The 25,578-nt window shown below is 45.0% G+C and overlaps 1 protein-coding gene across 1 annotated transcript in view; it reads right to left on the reverse strand.

Moving 5' to 3' along the window:
- The window catches only part of IRS1 (insulin receptor substrate 1), a 50,417-nt gene extending 32,148 nt beyond the window's left edge, over positions 1-18,269 (reverse strand). The window contains exon 1 of the mRNA XM_015638101.3: positions 13,642-18,269. Within this exon, the coding sequence (XP_015493587.1) occupies positions 13,665-17,198 (3,534 nt within the window). The 5' untranslated portion in view covers positions 17,199-18,269 and the 3' untranslated portion in view covers positions 13,642-13,664. The remainder of the gene's footprint in view (positions 1-13,641) is intronic.
- Positions 18,270-25,578: the final 7,309 nt, after the last annotated feature.

Genomic DNA, 25,578 nt, shown 5'->3' on the forward strand with positions numbered 1-25,578 from the left:
ACCTGCATGAACTGAGCATAAAGAATCAGAACAGAGAAAGTCACAACAATGGTAAAAGCTGCAAGTATCAGCCAAGGACATGCAGATAAAGGCAGGGAAACACTCCAGACAGTGACTTGTATCACTCCTGACTTCATAAAACCAAAGCAAAACCTTTCAAAAAGTTACAATGAAGAACAGTAAGAAGTTACTACAAGAGTGCTTCAGTTAAAAACAGAGATTGGAAAGTCCTACAAATAACAGAGTCCTCAGAAGTCCTGTAATGCAAAGGTTAGCATTACATGTTCTCTTTTCTACGTATAAAGCAATCCTACTAATAGTCTTTTGCTTTTACCTGTTCCTTCAACCCAAATGCAAACGCTGAAATGTAACCCAAATCTATGATTAATATCACAGCAGAAACTCTAAGAAACACAGCAGTAAAGAAGCTTGAATGAAGACAGATCAAACATCTCACCAATCTTTGGTAGAAGAAGTTTTGGAAAAGATGAAATAACCAAGGAAGGAGATAAACTAGACACTGAATTACAGATCATTCTGCAGCCCTTTAGAGCTAACTCGTTACTACAGCTAATTAAAATTAATAGGGACTCACTATGAATTCAAACAGAACAGTGTAGTAACAGCTTCCAGAAAAAGAAGGAAAGAAAAACTGTTAAAGGGACACGTTCTAAATTGAGGTACACTGTCCTCATCCCACCAACCTCAAGTAGGTACAGCAATTTGCATCAGTTGGAGATTTTTCCCCTTCCACACCTAGGTGAAAAATAATTCATAGCCCATTCATGCAGAAGGATCATTCAAACCTTCCTCCAAAATATGCCTACACAAAACTTACGAACAACATTATATGTTAGAGGAATTTTTTTCCACTAACAATTCTTGGCACATCAATGCTTTCCACTGCTGCAATCCCACAGTGTTATCAGCACAAGGCTTCGTTCATACCTATGTTTAAAATTTTATAACAGCCTATCAAGCTAAGAGATTATGAATCATTCAAGCCATTAAAGTCCAATTACATCAACTGAAATCTGAGCTTCCCGGCATTATTCCAATTTCTCTTTCTGCTCACTCAGTCCCTGTACCCCTTCCTACACAACTTTCCCTTCTCTGACCTTGTGAAACTTCTCTCACAGAAGACCCAGGAGCTGGCCAATTTACACAGCACGCCTGTCACTCTCACCCTTTTAACCACCACTTTTCTGTACTTGTGGTTTTGCCCTCTCCTCTCCCCCACCCAGCTTCCTATCATTTCATGGATGGTCTGCTCCTGCTCCTCTGGATCAGGCATCATCCTGCATCCAGGTCCTTTCTGCGCCTACCCTTCATTTCTGCATGATTGTATCAGTTCAAATACGTTTAATTAGCGTGTACATACTGACACTAAGCTTCACGGTGGATTAATTCAAATTAAAGTGATTAAAATAATCAAATTTAGATTAGCAAATGAGAAAGCTTATTTTTTTATGTCCTTAATGGTCATTCTCAAACACCAATAACCACTAAATCACGATTATCTGCAATATAACCTTTTAATTTAGCATTTAATATAGTCCCTAGTTAGACAATACTATTAATGTACATTTATGCAGATTCTTGACATGAAACTAATGACCAACACAGGTCACTATTTAGTAGCTGGTTAAATTTTGAATTATGACTTTTCAAGCTCTGTTTGAATGAAAGGATGAAAGCGAACAAAATCCCTAAACACCTAATGAAGTTACTTAACAAAATAAATGTTGCGTTTAAAGATAGTTTTTTCTTTTTTAAAGCCTCATGTCTCTTTAGTAGGTGAAATTGGTGAAATTGAGTGAACTTGGCTACTGTGGAATTCAAAATTTCTGATTTTGTAGAATTCTTTGAGTTTTTTACTAAAAAAATGGAAGTTGTTTTCCCATCTTTTCTGTTGATCTCATTCAGTTTTGAAAAAACATTAGGCTGCTCACACTAAAATGAAAATAAATTTCTCTAGATATCTACTGAAGCTACTGCTCTCAGAAATGAGGTTTTAGCACTTCAAACCCCACTCATGTTCACTAGAGCAATGGGTTTATTTCCTCTAAACATTTGGTAGTTACATTGAGTGAAAGCTCTGTGTCAATTTAGGTAGTATTAATATACTACAGCATATTTAGTCCTGAATACAGGTTTATGTTTGAGAAAGCAAGACAAAAATTAGTTCAACCTGAACCACCCCACTTTCTCAACCTCAGCTTGCCTTCTCCAGGGATGTGCTACCACCACCTCAGGGTCAAAACAGACTTTAAAAGAAATGTAAATATTTGCTTTCTTCCTGGGAAAGCACTACATAAGGAAGAGGGGGAAAAAGCAGGGATGTGCATATGGGGAATTGCATCAGTATAATTAGAGAATTTTAGCAAGCTGGTAAACGTCTGTGTAGGCAATCCCAATACTCTAAAGGGTATTTCCTAATTAAAAATATGTACCCCATTTTCCAGAGCCTTCCTACTGAAGAAACATCTCACCACTGCCGCCCAATTAGATCAAATTGGGTGGCTGGCTCTTTTTGTTGTGTGCATGATAATACAAAGACTCTCCAAGTTCCTGCTCAACAAAGGCTTGTGTGAAACAGGCTTTGAAGACACAATAACATTTCTCTTGCGAGTTTCAAGCCCGGAGGCTAAAAGCACCAAGTAACTATTCATTCTTCCATCTTGAGACACATTCCTAACCTAGTTCAAAGGCCTGAAAAAACATGCCCTAGCTACATGCCTGCACACCTTCAGCAGGGCTTTCCCTTCTATCAGAGCTTCCTAGAGAAAGAAGGTTCATACAGAAAAGAAGTAAATACATTTTGAGAGTTTTGTTTCACTTTTAAGAACTCTTAAATTGTTTAAAGGACTCAAGACTGCCTTGCATACGAATTGATCAGCTAGGTTAATCCATTGAAGAGTAAAGTTCACCATTCACATGTTTAAAGTACGATGTTCATGCACAGTGCACGAGTTCTTTAACTTCTGCTCCCAAGAAGCAGCTGTGGAAGGAGGGAGTGTGCACAGCAGCTGGAAAAGGACAAGGGATGATCTGGAGCTGTTTGGCTTCCATCACTGCTCTTCTATTTAGTTTCATCTTCCCCTGTTTTGATCTCAAACTGGTAAGATAGATGTAAATCACACATTGCTATCCACCCATATCAAGATATCCAAGGCATACAAGAACATTATGCATCATGTTCACAAGATAATAAGTCAACAAAATACAAGATTATTTCCAAAATACTGACACTAGAACAAATATTATCTTTCAACAAGAAAAAAATATTCACAGTTTTCAACATACGGCTTCCTAAACAAACTGAATTCCTCTTTAAATATTTTATTTTGCTGTTTCTCAGAAATCTGAATGCCATTATGTGTAAAATGAGGAAATATAAATAATTACTGAAGACTAGGCTAACTAAAATTACTATTTCATGGTATGGAACAGTGGAGCAGGCAGATGGAAGTGAAGGCAGCAGAGGTGAGACCTCCCCCACCTTTGAAGGAAGGCAAGCTGGTTGTATCTGCCCAAAGCTCCTGCAGGACCTTGCCCCAGATGTGCCAGCCAGCCTGCTTTTTGGGATTCCTGAACCACACACAGGAGATAAAAAGTTTCTTCTGTTTTCCTCTGCAATAGTTTTCAGTACACCTAAACTAAAGTTTCTTTAACTGTATTTCATTTTATATCTGCAATCAAGCAATTAACTGTTTAGTTCTCCTGAATTTCCTTTTTTTTAAAGAGAAACTTATTTTAACAATGCTGTTTCCACCTGTCTAAAATATATTTTTGGCCTCTGAAGATTTCAATTAGTCACTTTCACTTTACCCAAATGAAAATGGTTCCGTTTGAATTTCCCATCACTGCAAAAATCTGAGTATTGCTCATTTTCCCCTTCATGAAGCCATGGTACAGATCTTCATTCCCATCAAAACAAGGAATGCATAATCTTATTGACATCTCAGAGTCATTTTGAATCCTGTGGCAAGCTGAGCTGCTCTACCTCTTTCAAGGACTGCACAGCAGAGCTACCTGCTGTTGGTCATTTCCAGGAAATACAACTGTACTATGAAAGGAAAATCTTGGTGGATAAATTCCAAAACAGGGAAAAAAGTAAGACAACATTGTCTTAGTCTCAAGTAAGTAAACAACTTGCTAGTTTATGCCATCATTATTATATAACATTATGTTCCATAAATGTCCCTTTTGCTATTTTGAAGTAACAAATAATTCAGAAACTGTGATCAGGAATTGCAGGAGAGGAATCACTACTTAAGACATCAAACACTTTTCTGAGGAAATAATAGTTAATCCCATTTTTCAGTGACCACTCAGCCAATGCCACCATCACTTACCTAAAACGCCTTTGTGAGTCTGAAGTGGAACAGCCACCATCATTTCAGCAAAGTACCCAACCTTTATTTCTCTGGGTACCACCACAGAGACCAAGCACCATGAAAATGCACACTGTACCCTGCAGGGAAAGCTGCAGACTTTACCAGCCCTATGACATGGCAGGCACAGCAAAGGACATTCTGTTACACCTGTGCCTTCTCCAGGAAAGAGAAGACCTTCTGTATATCTTCTATTTTTAATATCTATGTGAAGGCACTAGCATCACAGCTGACAGTGACTCCCAAACACCTTGTCAATCACTTGCAGAGGAACCATCAAACCAAACTGGGAATTACTGGATGACCATTGTCTCCTTGCTCCAGCAATTTTCAAGGTATTTCAGCAAAGAGCCTAAGCATCATTCACTTGGACACCAGCACTCCCCTGTAGCACATACAGGAAGCTTCCAAGCTCCAAGTTCATCTCTAAAGCCAAAATGTCTCCCCTGCCACTCATTTCATTCTCTCTAAGGGTTAATCTTTTTTCTAATACAGCAATTCTTGTCTTCAAAATGAAGGCCAGCTGGCTGAAGATTAATTACTATCCAGTGTTTTAATCTAAAAGATTCCCTCACTGACTCACATCAGCTGTCACCTGAGGTGTCTTTGCATCTCTCACACAGTGCAGGGCACGGGAAGCTCAGGTCAGACCTGAAACAAGTCACAGCTCAGCCATGGTGTTTCAAGCTCCCCACCTCCCTTCCATTCCTGTGCAGTCACTGACAAACTGATGAACAGCAGACCCCAGACGAGATGTGCTGCAAGAGGAGAAACAAACTCAATCTTCTACCTCCCATGTACACTTCTTGAGGTTCTTTTACTCTCTCAATGAAGACACACAACTCTGGGCACAGCATTTACATGAATGTTACTGGTGATATATGATGTTGATGTACTGGTGATTTAATGATGTTACAGGCATGCAGTATCTTGTGAGGAGGATGATGGGAGGGTTTGGTTTGGTTTTAATTCCACAGTTCAGTGAAGGCAGAAGGAACCCATACAATCAGACTGGCTTAGTCTCCTCCACTCCAGCTTCAAGCTCTTTATTCCTTCAGGGAACTGGGTGAACTGTGCTACTGAAGGAAAGCTCTCGTGCACAAACTAGTTAAGTATTTTATTGACTGGCAAATCCAGTTTATTGAGTTCCTACCCTATAGTTATGTCTTAACAAATATTTGTGCACCACACTGAAAGCCAGACTACTAAAATTAGGCAGGCACCAAGGCTGCTAGTTAATTCCCATTTTTTCTATTCACACCGATTCTGTATTTCAAAGAAAGCATGTGCGATCCTTAGATGCCCTAGTGGTTAAAAACGTCCAGCCCACACAGACTGGAGGGAATGGGCTGAGGCAGAAGAAAAAAAAAGAGTTAAAGTTGTAGATGCTCCCAGACTCTAGATTCCTCCATTATATAACACACATCATCAGAGAGTTCAAATGTTCAAGTACACTTCAACAGCTCTACTAGCTGTAAAGTGCACATCCTCCTGAAGCATATCTTATTTGGAAATTTAACAGGTCATTTCTACCACATTCCCAGCTTCCAAAAAAATAGAATTTTACAACGGTTGACAAAATGTACACAGGTAAATCTTCTGTAATATGCCACAGAACACTACATTTCACCTTCCAGCTCAGGTGGCTGACACCAGATCTTCTAACTAGACTCCCAAATTATTACAAAGCACTTGAACACACACAAACTTCCACTGTCTCATCTACCTGATCAAAAACTGTTCTGAAGGAAATACACTTCACAATTATCCAAGGTTAAATCTCTAATAATAGTCTTCAGAGAACATGACCTAGATATGTCAAACATGATCAGAGAGACATATATCAAGACATCCTTTAGTTAGTTAAGAGTGCCAGGCTTATTTAAATCTCCTTTATCTGTTCACACCTTGGCTTTTGTTAAATTTCGCATCATTTCTGTAAGTGGAAAGTAAAGCTGCTAAACTTGTGAATCTTTTTTTTTTTTTTCTCCTTAAGTTACCGATGTCTCTCCTTTACTATCTCTATTTCATGTAGTCAAAATAATAATCACCATTTATCAAAGCCCCAGAATTATGTAAAAATAGTATAATGCTATTCACTTTTATGAACTGGTACTCTAACACATCAGATTGTGTCCAGATGACCAAAAGCCAGCTTTTACCATTCTGACAAGTTGGGAATTCAGATGTATTTGCCAGTATTAATATATTTGTGTTGCAGTTTTTACCACAAAATGAAAACCACAACTGCTCTAACAAGCCACAATAGCTTTGTCATTTGAAGTTTTCTTTTACAATATATTCTTTAAATTGAAAAAAAAAAGTAAGAGAATCTATACTTACTAACCTGTAAGACAAATTACTGAACTAATGAACCCAAATCAAATTTATAACTGTCCATTTATAGAGTGTAAGGAAGAAAATGCTGAAGTTAAAAAAATCTGTGTGAACATAGTCCTCCTTTTATTGTACGTATTTTATAAAATCAAGGGGTTTTAATGTTAAAATGCACTCATTTATATTTATCTTGTATTTAATTCAGATTTCTATCTTGTGGTTTACTGCTGTGGTTGTAACAGGGATACCACAAGACAAAGAATTCAGGAAAGAAGAGCTGGAGATAAATTCTACTTGCCTTACTAAGCAAATCAACCTGTTAAGGTCAGAAGACTATCCAAATACTAAAAAAAAAAAAAAATTAAATAAATAAAATCCAATAACAAATAAGGAATAACATGTGCTTCCTAAGCAGAGTCTCCATTCCTGTAATAAAATTTATTTTAAAAAGTACAGAAGATAAAACACCTTCAGAAAATTGCAGAACCATGCAAAATGACCACCTCTAGAACAAACTCTTTATATCCAGGCTCTCCACATTTCTCTATACTCATCCTTAAACTTTCAAGTATCACCATCCCAGTTCCCTTCAGATCACAACCACCTTGCACTTCTCTCTACCTACATCATCCTGCTATAGTTTCTGTGTCCCCCAGGTAATTTCTCTCTCATTTCCATCTCCTTCCCATACTCCACAAGTGCTGCCTGGTCTTCACCTCAAGTTCCCCATTATCTTATGTCAGTAACCCCCAATCTCTCCTTGTCACAGCACAGGTCCCATGAACAGTTTTCCCCTCCTTTTTCCTTGTCTCTTAAGAGTATTTTATAACTCTGTCAATCAAACACAATGATTACTTTTCATTGAAACTTGCTTGGCAAAGAGGTTAAACCTAAAATGAAATTAGTTTTGGAAAATAATATCTACTTCTCTTCCATATCACTGGACACCAAAATTATTTTTAAAGCTTATTTGACTTTATTCACGTAATGATCAGTATTGAACAGATTCACTTTCAGAGCTTCAATAAACTGAGTAAAAAAATTCACTTTGTTCACAAACAAGCTATTATACAGCTAATGGTTCAAAAGAATATTCAAGTACATTTACTTTCAGTACTTGCTCTAATGTATTTAGGAAGTCTTGAAAATTCTACAGTCCTAATGAATATAAAATTTTAGCTATTCCTAAACAATGCAACATACTGAATATAGTGGTCAAATAACATTCCCATTCCACAGCTGCTTGCTGCATTTTATTTAAGAGCTTTAATTCTCTATTTACAAGTGTTATCTAAGGAAATGTACAATCTTCCTACAGTTGCTACTAAAAATCAGCATCGCCCTGTAATATCATATTTCGTATTCAAATTTAAACCACATTCAAAAACCAGTTTGTTTTTGAAATGTGAATGTGAAAACCATGTCCAGGTAGTACCTCATAATCATATGAATTTGTTTATAAATCATTCTGTTTCAGTTTTAAGCCAGAAAAACAAAAGAGAAACACCTAAACCCATTCATTATAAGCTTGTGGTCTTGTTAAACAGGAGAACTGCAAATATGCAAGTATGTGGAGACACAGGCTCAATTTTGGCAAGTAATTAAGTATGGGGAAAAACTGGTGTGTGCATACAGTAAAAAATGCACTGTTTTGTCTACAGTAATATCCACAAAGCATGAAAAACTGTCATAACATGCTGGTATTTACCTTGGTGCTGACCCAAAACTACAGAAACTTCTGTTCTTCAGTTCGGGAAACACACACCCCTAGAAACTTAATTTAACTGTACAAGTCTTGTTTTGTCACCCTTGTGGGTCTCTTCCAACTCTGCACATCCTATGATTTTATGAACTGCTGTGGTTCTGTTGTTCCACCTTATGATTTTAACTTGAGAAAAAGAACACAATTATTGAAAACTATGAAAGAAATAAATTTAATAAGCAAGCAGTGTCTCAGCAAAAATAAAACCCAGGTACATAATACAAGAATGATATGAGTAATTTTCTGTTTACCGTCATATGCATTTTCATGAGAACCACACAAAAGTTTAGTTCTACCCTTAGAAGTGTTTTGCTTTTAGTGGATACAGGCAAAAGGTCTAACAACCCTACAGATGCCCTTGTGTTGAATTCCCACTGTACTGTTTTCCATTTTCTTACATCACCAAAAAACCCCAAACCACCCATGCAGTGGGTGAAATAGTCAGCATCAAAGCTAGAGAGAGCCAAGTTACCACTTGCTTACACTACACATATTCTATTCTGTATTATTAGCACTTATATTCAGGAGTTCTCAGAGTGATCAACAAAATGGAAATGAAGCTTTGAAGTTTTGGAGATCAAAGCAAGATACCTGGATTCATTCTACTATCCTGCTACAGCATTTCCTGTTTCTCCAGAGCCAATGGTTTCCTTTTTGGAATATTTTTTGATTCTATACTCAGAACACAAGACATCAGCAGTTCATCTTCAAAACCCCTGCTCATTTGAGGAGCCTCCTCAGAGCAGCTCCAAAAGCCGGATCCAGAGCACATCCATAACATCTGCTCACCTGTTGTCTTGGGTTTGTGTGCAGGGTTTGGTAGCAGGGGGCTACAGGGGTGGGTCCTCTGAGAAGCTGCTGGAAGCTTCCCCCATGTGTGACAGAGCCATTGCCAGTCAGCTCCAAGATGGACCTGCTGCTGGCCAAGGCCAAACAGTGCCTCTGACAGCGGCAGCACCTCTGGCATTATGTATTTAGGAGAAGGACAAAAACCTGCATAGCTGCAGCCAGAGAGAGGAGTGAGGCTATCTGAGACCACTGTGGATATAGGAAAGTACCCTGCAGAGGAAATAATAGCAGAGACAATATGCAATGAACTGGCCAAAACCCCCATTCTCATAACCCTGTGCTGCTGTGGGGAACAGGTAGAGAAACGAGGAGTAAAACTAAGCCCAGGAAGAAGGGAGGGGTGGGGGGAAGGTGTTTTAAGATTTAGTTTTTATTTCTTATTATCCTACTCTGATTTGATTGGTAATAAACAAAAATAATTTGCCCAAGTTGAGCCTCTTTTGCCCATGATAATAAATGATGAGTGATTTCTCCCTGTCCTTATCTCAACTCATGAGCCTTTTGCTGTATTTTTTTCTCCCCTGTCTAGCTGAGAAGAGTGATAGAGTGGCTCTGGTGGGCATTTGGTGTCCAGCCAGGACCAGCCCACCACATCTGTGCATGCAAAACCCTAAGCAGGAGGAAAACAACTTAGGGCTACACTGCTCTCTCCCTGCAATTCTTCCATGTCATGGGCTGGTGTTTCCCAGCACAGCTTGGCAACTGCAGCAACGTAGCCTTCCAGCTACAGCATAAAAGGCCACTCATCAGAGGATCCAAGTACCAAAGAGTCACCATCTGCGCTACACACACACAACAGTACTCAGTTCTCTAAAGCAGAGGTAAAAGTTTGGGCAGGAGAGCATACAGAACTACACTGAAACTACAGCACTTCTAACAGGAAAAAAGAAGAGAGTTAGAGCAGGGCCAGCTGTTTGGAAACAGACAAGAATATATGACAGGGATTTGAGAGTGCAGAGGAATGCCGTGGGTGAGAGAGAAATATTTTTCAATTAAATTTGGGAAACAACATGATGATTTCAGCCAGTATCTTTAATGTTAGGAGAAATAATTACACTTGAAAGAAATTAAAAATATTTCAGAATCCAATGCTTGAACGACTTGGAGGCAGTTGGCAGAGAAGGACAGGGGAGCAGGGAAAAGGACAGGACTTAGCTAGTTTGCATCAAAGTAGCAACAATCATTTTACCCTTAGGAGATGAATAGCCAACATTTAGGGTAATTGTCCTGTAGATGGCAACAACAAAAAATTCTAGAATGGATAAAACAAGCATTATCCAGATAGTTTTGGCCTTTGGGATGTGGTGGAAGATTGTTCTATGGAGAAAAAAAAAAAAAGCATGTGCAGTCCCTTTACCGCTTCTGAGATTAAAATGTAAATAACAACTCATGAAAGAGAGCAAAAGTAGAGAAAGAGTACTTAGTGCAGCCTTCCCCAGACCTTGTTCTGATATTTGCAGCTTCACCTTTCCCTTCCCAGCTCCAGATGTTTTCCCCTCTCCACTGTACCTGCAAACACATCAAGTAGCTTTTCCTTCATCTTTCACTTGCTCAGACACCAACAGGAGAAACCTTAACTGCAACCTCCCTGCTCTGAGCTGCAGCCTCAACAGCCTCAGCTGCCAGAAGGAACACGGGAAGCTGGCCAAGGAGGCACAGCCTGCTCTGCTGCTTGTTGTGAAAGGCAGGCAAAGCTCTGTGGAACTGGAGCACCCTTACTGCATGTGGAGTTTTTTCAGGTGAATGGTCTGGCTGAAGGTGTTCGACAACTTTTTCAGGCATGTGGAAGCAGTCCCATAACTCACTCAGCTCCAGGCAGGTTTTCTTAGGAATGGCATAAGGTACAACCTACATGGAACAAATCTTCTGCCAAACCTAAGTTTTACCTCCAAAGCAATAAAGGTACAAGCACATACAAAAAAAAAAAATAGCTGTAAAAATGATTTAGTATGAATAAAACGTTGTTGGGATTCTTTCCTTAGCACACTCAGGAGATGAGCTACTTGGTCAGAATTTTGCAAGGGAAGTTTCAGTTGATGGCAAGAAATCTAGCCTGGGAAATAAGAGTCCCGAGGGTTAATGTCTGAGAATGCTACAAGCAACCAACAAAGCTTTATATTGGAAAGGGAAAAGCAACAGCCATGGCTCAAACTCCTCATACAACAACCTGATTCTCCCCTTGCCTCCCAGAAGAAGCTGTGCCTCCTCAATCTAATCCTAATTTTGGGAAGTAAGAACCAACTTCAAATAACAGATGTTCTATTATACTCTATTTTACACAATGCTGCCCTTAAAAACATCTGCATAGTATTCTTCAGCCAGCTCTTATATCAAGTCTTCCACATGCTAATCTTTCACTGAACAACATAATCACAGCAGGTGTCTACCTAACACCACCATGGAGAGTATTGCCACAGGTTTTATGTTAAAGATGACACATAGTTCAATTAAACAAGCTGTCCACAACAAAAAGAAAGCAGTGCATTTGAAAAAAAAGTGTAAGCAAACAGTTATGACACTGCTCCCTGCCAGACCTGCCTTCTCACACCCTTCATATATTCTTTATTTACCCACACACTGACCAAGGAGCTTCTCTCACTCCCCGGTCTCAGCACTGCACAAGTGGGAGGGGACAGTGATGCTCCCAGCAAAGTGATTTAACTGCAGAACATGTTGCATCCTCTGGCAAAAATTCCCTCCAGAAGAATTCACAACACCAACACTGTCCTAAACAGATATGGATTCCCAGGGTAACAAAAGCCATCTGCAAAAACAGGGCTTGTGCAAGCACATGCCAGAACTGAGAAAAGGTGTGGCCGTGTAAATTTGTGTACATTTAGTCACCAATAATGTATGATGACACTCAACACAGTCCTGTCAGCCACAAAAATTACCACTTCCTACCAGTTACCACTTGGACCAAACTGGCAATATTTGCACTGATCTTAAGTCCTACCTTGAACTTTCAAATTAACCTGGTATCGATAGGTCACATAAGACTAAGACTTAATATTGCTTTGCTCTAATGGGCAACAGCAGCGAGTGCCAAGCAGCAAATATGAAGAGACTGTTTTGCTTTTGTTCAGGTTATAAGGATGCAAAACATCTGAAAATTAAAAACATATGATCCCAGACATCACCAACACCAGCCCTCAATGTTCCCTTCAGCACAGCAAAAAGGAGACACAAATACTGAGATGATGTAAACAGTGGTATGAGATTCAACCCCTAATATCATTGCATATATTCATAGTGACTGCTTAAACTACTAAGATTGCTGCTGCTCAGGTGTGTAGAAACTGTTAAAATCAAGTGACGAATTTTACTAGACAACTATCTGCCAGTACTTGCCTGCACCAAAACAAAACACTCTTCACCTTTCATGAAAGGACTTACACAGGTGTGCTGTACTTTTCGAGGGCTTAACAAGATACATTGTTCTGTGCTGCATGCTGAAGTTCCCACTCAACAGAAACATCACACTGCTTCCAACAAGGCTGCTACTCATCTTACATGTCTGTAATCAACGTGCAACAAATAGCCTAGCAGAAGTTTTTCCCGAATTAAAAATTAAAAGCTTCAGGAAGAAACAGAACACATTAGTCAACGCCAAAAACACAGTTCATAGGGCTCATTTCTTGTGCTGTTTGTAACACTGAAGCAGGTGAGGGACAGCCACACAGTTTTAACTGAAACACAAGTGATAGATACAATGCTCTAGAGGTTTTGAAGTCTGTTTTCAAACTCAGAACTCCTTCGACAATACTGAATTAACACTGGTCACAGCCCCTTGATGTAGATGCCCTTAGCCGTGCACGTGTTAGCACGGTTCACTGCTCTACTCTTGGCCACAAGCGTGATGATTACTGACCAAACCAGGATTACACTGCGAGTTTACTGTTGCCAGCCCAATATAGAAGCGACTGGTTTTCATATCCCTCTCCCCCACACTTTCGAAGTACTGATAATTCTGAAAAGTAAAAAAACGTGGCAAAACCGTAAGCACGGTATCGTATCCCCGGCTGAACGGCAACGTCCAAAGCTACTCTGGAAGTACTCCCCAGCCCGTGCAGGTGCGGGCCAGCGGCGGGACACCTGCAGGGATGCTGCACTCCTGAACGCTTCTGCCACTAAAGCATGCTGCAGTGAGGCCAAAAGGCTCATCAAAACCAACCCAATCCCGCCCGCCCCCAGCCCGAGGGAAGGCACCGCCACGAGCAGCCTCGACCCCCGCCCCAGCCCACTCCCCGCGGTCGTTCCACTCCCCGAGCGGAGCCGCGCCCCGTCCCGGCTCACCTTCCCCGGCGGGCGCCCGGCCCCTACATCTCCTCCCGCTTCTGGAAGCTGATGCTGGCGTACGCGCTCAGATCCTCGCCACAGTGGCCACTCCCGCGCTGCTGGCCCGGGGGCTTCGGCGGCAGCGGCTGCTTCGCCTCGGCGGGGGCGTGCGGGTGGTGGTGGCGGCGGTGGCCGTAGTCCCTCACCAAGTCCAGGTCGATGTAGTTGAGCCCGTTCTCCAGGGCGGGCGCGGCCCCCGGGTCCCGGCGGGCGGCCGCCTCCCCCGTTCCGGGCCGCAGCCACACGTTCTCGAAGGAGGCCGAGCTGTGCCGCTTCACCTCCTCGGAGCCCCCCACGCTGCCGCTCGGGAAGGGTGCCCCGAGCCCGCCCGCCGCTCCGCGGGCCGCGCTCGGCGTGGAGGAGAAGGTCTCAGAGCTGTGTCGCCGCCGGCCGCCCTGCGGGTCAGCGCGGATCACCTTGGCGCTCTGGTTGCGGCCGGGGCTGAGGCTGACGCGGGTGAAGGCGCTGCCCGCGCCCAGGCCCCCGAGCAGGGAGGAGGAGCGCGGCGGCGCCGCCGACAGCTCGGCCGGCGGCCGCGGCAGCTCCGGAGACGCAGCGGTGGCGGCAGCCGGCGGGGGCTTTTCGGGGCCGGCGCGGCCCCCCCGCACCTCGGCGTAGCTGAGCAGGCGGGCGGGCGAGCCGGGGGACGGGCTGTCCGCGTAGTCCGAGCAGGAGCCCCCAGCGGCCGCGGCGCCCCCCCGCTGCATCGCCACGTAGTCCCGGCCGAACCGGGCCGCCCGCGCGGTGGCGAAGCCGGGCGGGCAGGGGGCCCGCGGCGGGCCCGGCTCCATGTTCATGTACTCCTCGGCGGCCTCGCTGCCCGGCGGCGGCAGGGCCATGCTCAGAGCAGCCGAGGGGAAGGGCGGCTTCTCGCCGGCGATGAACTCGATGTTCACGTACTCGCCGGGGCTCTTGGGCTCGGGGGGCAGAAGCACCGGGGGCTGCTCCCGGGCCCGCGGCAGGGTGCTGGCCTTGGGGCCACCCAGCGACAGCCGCGTGGGGCGCGCCAGGCGGCCCTTGGTCTGCACGGCCGTGTCCACCTTGCGCGGGGGCTGCGCTTGAGGCGGGGGGCCGCCCTCGGGGCCGCCGCCGCCGCCCAGGCTGTCGCTGCTGGTGGAGGAGGACGAGTCCTCGGCCGCGTAAAGGAGGCGGCTGGAACCGAGCGCGATGCGGGGCTGAGGACTGCCCTCCTCGGCTGCCCCCGCCGGCCTGCTGCCGCCCCGCCGGTGCACGTGCTTGAAGGAGCGTGGCAGCGAGAAGTAGGAGTAGATGGGTTTGTGGTGCGCTCCGGTGGCCGCCTCCTCGACCCCCGGCTGCCCCGCAGCCCCGAAGTAGCAGTCGGGCGGAGTGCTGGTGGTGGAGCCGCTGGCTGGGGACATGTTGATATAGTCGCTGCCGCCGCAAGGGAGCTTCCCTTCGTTGCTCTCCACTGAGAGTTTTGGGTGGTGGCCGGCACCATTTGTCCAGATCTTGCCATAGCCCGCAGAGCTGTTGTCGGGGGAGTAGCTGCCACTGGGGGACATCATCATGTAGCCATTAGAGTCCACTGTGGCTGGAGGGTGGCGGCCACCCCTGCCAGGGTTGATGATCTGCTGTGGGGCCGACACACTCTTAGGACTCATGGGCATATAGTCACCACCCTTGGGAGGCCCCCCACCACTGGGCACAGGGGCTACACCAGGCGACATGGGCATGTAGCCATCATCCGTGTGCGGGGTGGAGTTGGTCCGATGACGGCCATTGTCCATGTGGTGGATCTCCAGGCACTCCTCTGGGTAGGAGTGAGTGGGCACAAAGGCTGAGTGGCGGTAGGAGGGCAGCCTGCTGCTGCCACAGGGGTAAGAAGGCAGCATCTCCGTGTACTCCTCAATGGAGGCCACTGAAGACTGGGAGGGAGTCTTCTGATGGGAGATAGTGGGTGAAGTGCCTGCAGAGTGAGTCCGCTTTCTGAATGCCTTCTCCAAGTCAGCAACCTCCTCACCACCACCTCGAGGACAGCAGGGTGTACTAGGATAGCGGGGCTGCTGCTGAGGGTGGCAGGTGCGTGGGATGAAATGGCCATTGGGTGCTGCCAAGCTGCAGCATGAAGACGTGGCCTTCCCTCCCATGCAGATGTAGTTGAGGTCTTCATCACCCCGGGCAGGAGGGGTGTGTCCCAATGAATCAGGGGTTACACTGCGAAAAGAGCTGCGAAAGTCACACGGGCTTGAACCATACTCATCAGAAGAAATAAATCCACCATCACTAGGGGAGCCAGAAACTGAAGCACTAGACCTTCGTGGAAACAGGCAGTCTGAGGTGGAGCCATGGCCACTAGTGCTGCTGGATGACAGGCTGACCGGACTGGTGGCTGAAGGAGAGCAGCGTGAGGAAGGCATTGGGATGGACCGGCTGTGGTTGAGTGGAGGATGGAGCCTGGAGTTGCCACGGTGTCTGTGTGAATGAGTCCGGTTAGCACTGGGACTAACAGGGCTACCATCCACAGAAGCAGGTCTTGACATTGTGCCTTCCCCATCACTCGATGCTCGAACCCGGAAAGAGCTGGGTTTGCCACCTGTACCTCCACCACCGGCAGGAGAAGTGGCCGTGACACTCTCAGTCCTGGACCGCCGACTGAGCCCCACCTGGCTCGGTGGAGGGTTGTTGACATGGTGCCTGCGAAGGGGCACAGAGATCGGGTTGGAACAGTTTGAGGAAGACTGGCTCTTGCTGCGGGGCCGGAATTCCTCACTCATAGCTCGCATGGCCTCCAGGATCGTTTCATGCATGTTCTGTGCCACCACTGAGTCATCCACTTGCATCCAGAACTCACCAGGTCCAGTGACAGCTGAGCGTCCCACCTCAATGAAGAAGAAGTTCTCAGAGTGACCACAGCGGCGGATATTGAGCAGCTGCAGCACCACAGCAGCCGCATCTGAATTCAGCTTTACAAAGCTGATGGTCTTGTTAGTCAGGCACAGGCGGTAGATGCCAATCAGGTTCTTTGTCTGCCCTAGGCCCTTCGGCTTCAGAATTACTTGCCAAACTTCCTTAAAAGCTGGACCAGGGGCTACCTCACCATAGCTGTCCTCACCTGCTTCCCCCAGTCCTGTGCTGCTGCCTCCAAAAGTGACATCGCTGTGGTGGTGATGGTGATGGTGATGGAGGTGGTGATGGCCCTTGGCCCTGTTGTGCAACTGCAGCAGTGCTTGGTACCAACTCTCCTGCTCAGGTTCACTGTCAGCTGCAATGGCAAAGTGCTCGTCCTTGGTGTAGAGGGCCACCAGATGCTTGTTCTTGGAGTCAGCCCGTTTGTTGATGTTGAAGCAGCTTTCTAGTGGGATGGAGCGCTTGGGCGCCCCTGACTTGTGTCTCCATTTCTTCTCATTCTCGTAATACTCCAGCCGGGCGGGTCCAGACTCACTGGCTGCCCTCAACACAAAAAATCGTTTATGCATGCTCTTGGGTTTGCGCAAGTAACCCACCTTTCTGACATCTGAGAAGAAGCCCTCGTTATTATCCGTGGGGCTGGCCATGATGAGGGGTGGTGGAGCTCTTACTGCAGCTCACAGTCTGCAAGACCCCAAAACAGCCAAGCCAGCCAGGAAAGGCAACTGCCTAAAAAAAAATTCATGCAATGACAATTAAAAAACAGAGGAAAAAAAAAAAGAAAAAAAAAGAGAAAAAGCAAAACAGTTCAGGATCCTCTTTTGAGAACGGGACGGGGGAGGGACAGAAGGAGGGTGAGAGCAGCTGTTCAGTGGCAGAGGCAGCTTCCAGCACCAAATCAGAGTTTGTGTTGCTGTTTATGCCCAAATCGCGCTTAGACGGGTAAGCTCGTCCTTAAAAAGTCCAGTCCCGATCAATCCAGACGAAAGTCTCGTCCCAAAACGAGCCGCCAGGAAAGAAAAACGCATCTTCCCTTGCAGGGGTCGGGCTCCGGCGAGGCTGGGAGCGGGGCGCGGGTCCCTTTCCTCCGCTCCCTGCACCCCTTCCCCGGCTCAAGTTTGCCTCCGCGAGCAGCGATCTCTGTTGCAGATTAAATATCCTCTCGGGGGCGGAGATTGTTTTGCAAAGTCCGGGGTTTGCACCCAAAAATACACGCTGCTTTCCCCTCTCTCGCCCTCCCCGCAAAAAAGAGAAAATTAAAAAAAAAAATGCCGCCCACAATACAACCCCCCTTCCCCAAATATCAGCGCCGAGGCTGCTGCTCCCGCTCGTGCGTGCGGAGGAGGCTGGCGACCCCATTCAGTCCCATCTCGTTAGGCAGAGAAAGTGCCATTTCCACACGCGGCGCAGCCCGGCAGCGGCAGGAGAGGAGGCAAGCCCGAGTGCCGAAGGAACATCCTCTCTTCCTCCTCCTCTTCATTCCAGGCGGCAGCGCCTCAGCGGCCGGCGGCGCGGCCCCCTCCCGTGCCCCAGCCCGCCGGGGGAGCGGGGCAGCGCCGCGGCGGCTCCTTCTCCGCCGGCTTCTCCTCGGAGTTTCCCGGCGCCCCGCACCAAAACAGGCGGCGGGGGCCGCGCTCGCCAGTCCAGCCCCCTCCGCCCGCCGCCGCGGCTCAGGCTCACTCCAAGGAGAACAACACGTGACGGCGCCAGTGCGTGGACCATCCCCGGAGCCGCCGCCGGGCTCCCGGCCAGCGCCGCCGCTCCGCCCTCCGCCCTGCCCTCATTCAGCGCGGCCGCGGGGCCGCCGCCGCCGCGCCCCCATTGGTGCCGCCGCCCGTCCGTCACGGCGGCGGCGGCGCCCGGCCGGGCTGGGGCGCGGCGCGTAGTAAAGAGGCGTAGACGCCATTCAGCTCCGTGTTATTTATACCCGCCGCCGGCGGCCTCTGCAGTGTGGCGGCTTCTGGGCCCGGCCGGGCGGGGAGCTGCTCCCGCCGATCCGCAGCCCTTGCCGCGGGCCTCGTGGGGAGGGAAGGGGAGCGGAGCGGGGGGCGCTGTGGCTGCGGCCGTGGGGCCGCGCCCGCCTTGCCCGGGGCTCGTTCCGCTGCTCGGGCTCAGACTCGGCCCCGATGCTGCCAGCGCGGCCGGTCCCCAACCAGGGCCTGGCGGGAGGGGGGGCTCGGCACGGCGCTGCCTCCATGGCGGGCGAGGCCGGGCCCCAGTAGCGCTCCCGGCACCGGCTGTGCAGTGGGTCCCTCGTCTCCCTGCGAGGCTCTGTGCTGAATTAGACTGAGCGTGCAGCGGGAGCGGCCGTGCCGGGGCTGGACGTGCCGCGCCCGCAACTCTGCCCTGGCCCCGGGAACAAGTGCGGGAGCGCTGCGGCCGCATCCGCTGCTCAATGCTGCCCTCTGCGGGACAGCGCCCGCCCGGCCCGGGGCTTGCGGGCTGTGGCTTCGGGGTGCGGCTTTGGGGGTGCTTCTGGGGTTCCCTGGTGCCAGTTACCATGGGTGACCCTGGACAGCCTGGGAGAGCAGAGGCGCTCTAATCGCCCTGAGTTGGCATTGCCCTACCCGAGCAGACTGATTGCAGGTAGTCGGAGGTGAAAGCACCACGGTAGTTCTCTCATCTACTCTTCAGTAGATACAAAATACAAAATTAATAGATAAATTGTAGATACAAATACAAAATTAAAGATAGATACAAATACAAAATTAAACTCTCGTTTGGTTTTGTGTAGGTCCAAACACGGGTTAAGCAAATTGGATGCTTTTCTAATGCATCTGTGCTACAAAGTTTGCTGCTGCACAGATCACGGCCGTACAATTATTTGAGAGGAGCAGTTACTTGGTCAAAAGATGAAAAATTCCCCTGAAACAGCTGAAACCCTTGGAGAACCCAGAAAGGACAACAAGCAGCAGCACAAACCACCCTTGCATATTACCCTGCAGAAAACACTGTAAAGTACAGAATTAAGGGTGTTTGCCAAACACACGATGACGATTTCTAATGCAAGAGCAGAGTCTAGCTGGTAAGAGTGAGAAAAAAAGACAATCCATGCTGTAACAATAACCCATATCATCACCTCGTTCTTTCCTCCACACCGTAGCTCATCATGACAAACCCAGATATTTGTATTGAAAATAAATCTGTTACAGATACCTGGAGATAAAGATTAGTACAAACCAAGTGTATTTCTATCCTCCAACAAGTAGGGCAGGAAATTACTCCCCCAGCCTACACCATGGAGCTGTGGCATAGAATTGCAGTCCCAAGGCATATTAAGATCACCTATCGTGGCTGTCATTAATGACAAGGTATGTTTTGTGAGGAGAGGGCACCATCCCTATACATCCATGGCTAAAAAGTCCTGTAGCAGGAGGATAGCTCCTAAACCTCCTCTCCCTGCCCCTTCACAAGCGTGGGAATGCTTGTTTGTGCACAGAATATATACGCTACCTTTTTAATGAAACAATTTGCACATAGTAGGTTAGGTTATTAATATTAAAGAATAACTTTTATTTGCTCTGCCCCATTCTTTCTCTTGGCAGGTGTTCCAATGATGTGCACATATAAGTGGAATGATTTCTTGAATGAGAAAAAACACCATCTGACTTGTATTGTGTTGCATCAGGGAACATGGATTTGAGAGTAAAAGCAGGAGACAGTCCTATAATCAAAGAATTTTTTGAGTTGGAAGATACTCATACAGATGATCAAGGCCAAGTCCCTGCTCCTCACAGGACTACACAAAACTAAACCATATGATGAAGGGCATTGTCCAAACTCTCCCTTGAACTCTGACAGACTTGGTGTCCTGACCATTTCCCTGGGGAGCATGTTCCAGTGCCTGACCACCCTCTCAGTGAAGAACCTTTTCCTAATGTCCAATCAACTTCCTTAAGTTTCATTCAGTTCATACCATGTCCTAGCCACAGCTTGTGGGCAGGCAGTATATTTACATATGCTCATTCATCCTGGGAACATTCTCTTCAATAATAGCTGATTTTGCAGATAAAATAAAATCTGGTTGTTCTTATCTGGTTATCAAGGGGATTCAGTAAATGTCCCAGAAGTGTTTTCAAACTTTATATATAGATTCATGTCCTTTGCCCAGCAGAAATAGCAAGCAATAACATACTTCCAGCATATTCTGAAAACTATTTTTTAAGGTTAGTTTGCATCACGCCAGACCACATCTTGGAATTGTTTTCTTGCTCTTTGAGTTCCAAAACTCTGAAGTACTGTGCTTCTCTGTGAGGTACATAAGTGTGCACACCAGCAGACCAAAGTGAAGAATATACCCTTACTGTTTCTATTTAAACACCCTGCCTTGACCATGAGTGACTGAGAATTCAGACTTTGTAACTAATTGCAAAGGGGTTCAAACCAAGACATTCCCTGTGTAAACACCTATAGCTATCACACTACACCACTCTCTCTCTATACAATAAATTTAGATTCAATAAACCAAAACAAAACTGAGCTTGCTTTTCTAGCACCCATGTCCAAATCCTAAATTTACTTTCTGCATAACCCTGTGACCATTCCCCTATTCTGATCACACAGCTCAGAATATGTATATATATATATACACACACATATATATTTATACATATATATATATCCATATCTATTCTGTTGGAGACAACATGATTATTTGATATAAAGGAAAAGTGTATAATAGAACAGATAAGGATCAAAGTTCCTAATTTTTATCTACCCTAGTAAGTGGCTGAAAGATTAATTTAGCGCAGGCTAATCTCATGAGGCATAAAGTGCTTGAAACAATTAGCTCTCACAGTGTCTCTCCTGAACCTAGCAGGGTACATCAGTAAGGACTGGGAGATAATCAAAACTTGTGCTTTGGTAATGCTCTGTTGGTGAAATGGCATCCCAGGAAGGCAACTGCAAGGATCCAAAAGTAACTGAAGAGGTAGGCTGCTCTAGATTACAATGAGAACTGGTTTCTCTTGAAGCCACATTTAGCTGTTCACATATAGATTCTCAGCTGCAAAAATGAGTAAAAGTAGAAATTAAGACTCAACATGCATCCTTAGTGCAGTAAGGAAAAAAGCACTGTTCATTTATCTTCTCAGGTGATTGTCATAGGCTCTTGATTTTTATTTATTTATTTTTTTTTTGCCTCTGCCATCAACTGTTTTTACAGCTCTTTTTCCCAACCTTTCTCTCCTCAGACACATCTCTATGCACTTTGCTCACTTTCCTATGTATCTGACTGTTCTGTTAAAAGGGTGTTAGACTTGTTATTACAGTCTTCTAGAACTTTAGGGATCCACTAAAAAAAAATCTCTCACAAGGATGCAAACCAAAATAAAAAAAATCCCAAAGGTGAAGTTACATCACTGTAAGTCTCTAAGGAAAGCAGAATGGCCCTTGTTCACCACCTTCCTCCATTCACCTTGCAGACACAACTGACCTACAAATTGCTCCCTCTAACCCTAGCTCCCAGTTGTTCCTAAAATGCTTGATCTCATTTTCCACACCCAACTCTTCAGTTAAAACAAAACTATTTCTAGGCAGAATATAATGGAAAAAAACAACAAAAAAAACCCCCAAAACAGGTCAGAAAATCAAAACTTTCTGAACATTATTTTTTTCATTTCCTACTGAGTTGGAGTCAAGTTATCCAGGAGCAAGAAGAATGAGCCTCTCTGCAAGGGAAGGGGAGCCAGGTGCCAAGGGGCAGTGACCTCCCCAACTGCAGCCCATTCCTATTGTACCCTTATTTGGGTACAATGGAAAAACCCTGGTGCTTTTTTGGTGTAAAACTTCTCTTACATACAAATAGAATTTCCCATATTTCAATTTGTGGCCATTGCCTTTCATCCTGACACTGGGCAATCCAGCTCTGTGTCCATCACACCAACACAGGAATACTCTGTGCCACGTCACCAGGGTTGAGTTGATTGCATATTTTTTTTATTTTAAGCTCCTTTGTAGTATTTATTTTTCTACAATCAAAAATAAGGATAATGTTTGCATAACTCCTTCAAAATTAGTGTGGCTGCCTCTAAACTAGTTAAATGATTACTTAAGTAAACAAGATGTTTAATTTCTTTGTTAAAGGAATGATAGTAATATCATGATTATACATTTTGACTTCTACTGTCACCTCTTTGAAGCAAACCAAGAACACATATGGAATGACTAATTAGAATTTTCAAGTGTATTATATTAAATTGTTATGTTGACAGCTGTCCCACTGTATCACAATAATGAGAACTAGAAAAGCATCTTTTCTAAACTTCATTTACTAGGAATTTTTCTATCATGTATTCTCCAGTTCATGTGTAAAACACTGTTACTCATAACAGCCTTTAAAGCACATTAATGATAAGAAATATTTATGTTTCAGTGATCAAAATTTATTCATACAGATTATATTTTTTTGTACATTAGTACCTCCCTATATAGCTTCATGTGTCTTTGTTTAAAGAAGCCAGAAAAGGTAAAACATCATTCCCATTGGGGAATATAGATATCCCAACTGAAGTATCACTAAACTAACAGGAATCTTGGTAAGACTTTTGGATAATTCCCAGACTACACTGATCAACCTTCAGCTCTGCATCTATTATCTTTATATTTCCATGCTGTAATAAGTACAAAAACTGTAGTGATGCTTCACAGATATTTTTTTTTTTGTGCTTTAATTCTGTCTCCTTCACCACAGACAAAATTGCCTGGAGCATGAATTTCAAAGGGCAAGTTACAGAATCTTTTATCTAATTTATAATAAGTTTTGTCTGTGCATAGCTTAAAGCAATGGTCTCAAGCAGCTTTTGACTGAGCAAAGGAGTCTCATAGGTCCACAGGGGTTTCGTTTGGGTTTTTTACCACTGTGGCAAAGTCCACAGAGGTATGAAAATTAAAGCCAAAGAGAAGGTTTTACCCATGGTTACTCAGTGACAGCAGCAGTCTTGGTCTTGCTCAGTCAGCTTTATTTCATCTTTGAGGTGTCAGTATTTAACCCTGAATGATAGATAAAGCAGAAGGTAATGTGCCTGCTGCTGCCCACATTGCCATTTAATAGCTACAGAGCAAAAGGAGGAAATATGTTAATCCCTACAGGATCCCACGGGGTAGATCCTTCTGAGGCAAAAATAAGCTACCTTTTCCCTTGCTTTGTTGGAGAGGAGGGAAGGGAGCCGGGCTGTGCAGAGCCCCAGCTCCAGCCCATGCCATCGAGGTGGGCTAGCCGGGCTCTGGGCTCCCGTGGTGGGAACACACGGAAAGCTCCTGGCCTGGAGTCAGAGCCCTGCCCTGGCCACCAGGACACTGCTGTCACCAGCTGCCTTTGCTGCTGGCCCTGCTCTCAGTCTGGCCTCAGGGCTGGTAACTTCTAAGCAGGATGCGCTGCAGGTGTTTGAACATGACTGATTCCTCAGTTGTGCTTGTCAGGAATGAGAGACTGAAAAACGGGATAACAGAGCAAAAGAGTAAGCAATGGTTTCTAAAGAAAAAGGAGATTTACTCTGGTTTTCTTCAAAGAGTTTAACGGTGGAGCTTATCTAAAGACCCGACTTATGTCCAGTGATAGTGGGCAAAATTTATTGATTTTTATCAACCTGAGAAGACGTGGACTCATTTCACAGGCTCCAGCTGTGATTCAGAATTCCTTGAGCTTTCCCTTGTGTGATATGATCAAGCTTAATCATGGCCTGCTGATCGTAAATGGAACATACTTCCTTGGTCTCTGCTCTTTAAAAGAATTACTGAAGGTTCAAAGAGTTGCAGAAAAGCCTCCTTGCACTATGTGATGCTGGGCAATAAAATAGTGAGCTTAAATGCATGCAGGAAAAAGCAATTCTGACTTCACATATTTAGTGACATGTTCCAAGTTAGTTACAGCTACTTCTGAAAACGGTCTTGGAATTGTCAGAGTTAGCTCCTTAAAAACATCAGCTTAACACTTTTGCAGTCAAAAAAGCAAATAGAAGATTAGAAATTATCATGTAAAGGAGAGGAAACAAAATAGAGAATTTTTTTTTTTTGACATGCACAACCTATTATGCATCTTGTCCTTGCCTACTGTAGAAAATTCTACTTTCTGGACTTGAAAACAATAATAAATAATTGGAAAAAGATAACAGTAAATGATTAAAGATAGTGCAAACTGAGTTAGCAGACTGAGATTTTTCAGACTGGATAAAGAGTGTCTGAGAAGAGATGTGACAGATACCCAGAAATATCATTACTGGCATGGAGAAGGTGAAAAAGATTGATTGTTCCAATACAAAAGATAAAGAACATGGACTAAAACTAGAAGGTTCAAAACAAAGTTCCTTCTTTAATGTCAATGAACTTGTGAAACCATTGCTGCAGGATGCTGTGACTTGAAAAATCAGTGGACGAGTACTTGGGAAAGTCTGTCCATGCAGTGGAAAGACACAAGAGCCAGCTCCAGGACTGCAGAAGATACAGAAGCCAGGAGTAAGCTCAGGTAAGTGCCACTGCTTATGGATCTTACTCTTGTACATGTCTTTGTCACCAAGAAGCACCTAGATGGACCTTGGTATGATGCAGCACACATGCCTATGCTTTTAAGATTTATTTCACTTGGTCCTGTAAGAGTTCTTTGATAACTGGTCACACTTGCTGTGTTTGAATCCAAAGCCTGGGCTATTCTATTTAAGAAACACTCAGGATTCTACACAGTGATTTTAATTTTCATTATTTAAACAGGAACATTTAGGCACCTGCCAAATATCCTATTCAGTTACTGCAGTAAGAATCTCAATGAAAAAGGCTGTTGGACAGAGAATGATGACTTGTTTAGCATCCCACACCTCTCTTAAACCATAACATCTCAACAATTTCTGGGACAAGACCCAGAGAATATCCATATGCTCGTGTGTGATACAAGCAGCACTGAGTAGTAATTTCACTGTAAATACATGGGTTTTCATTACACCTTTCACACAATATGCCTTTGAATATTGGAATAAATCTCCCAGAAAAGGTAGTTGGGACATCTTTCATGTAAAGTAATGCACTAAAAAAATTTAG

This window comes from Parus major, chromosome 9 (genome assembly GCF_001522545.3).
Source record: "Parus major isolate Abel chromosome 9, Parus_major1.1, whole genome shotgun sequence".
Taxonomy (NCBI): Eukaryota; Metazoa; Chordata; class Aves; order Passeriformes; family Paridae; genus Parus; species Parus major.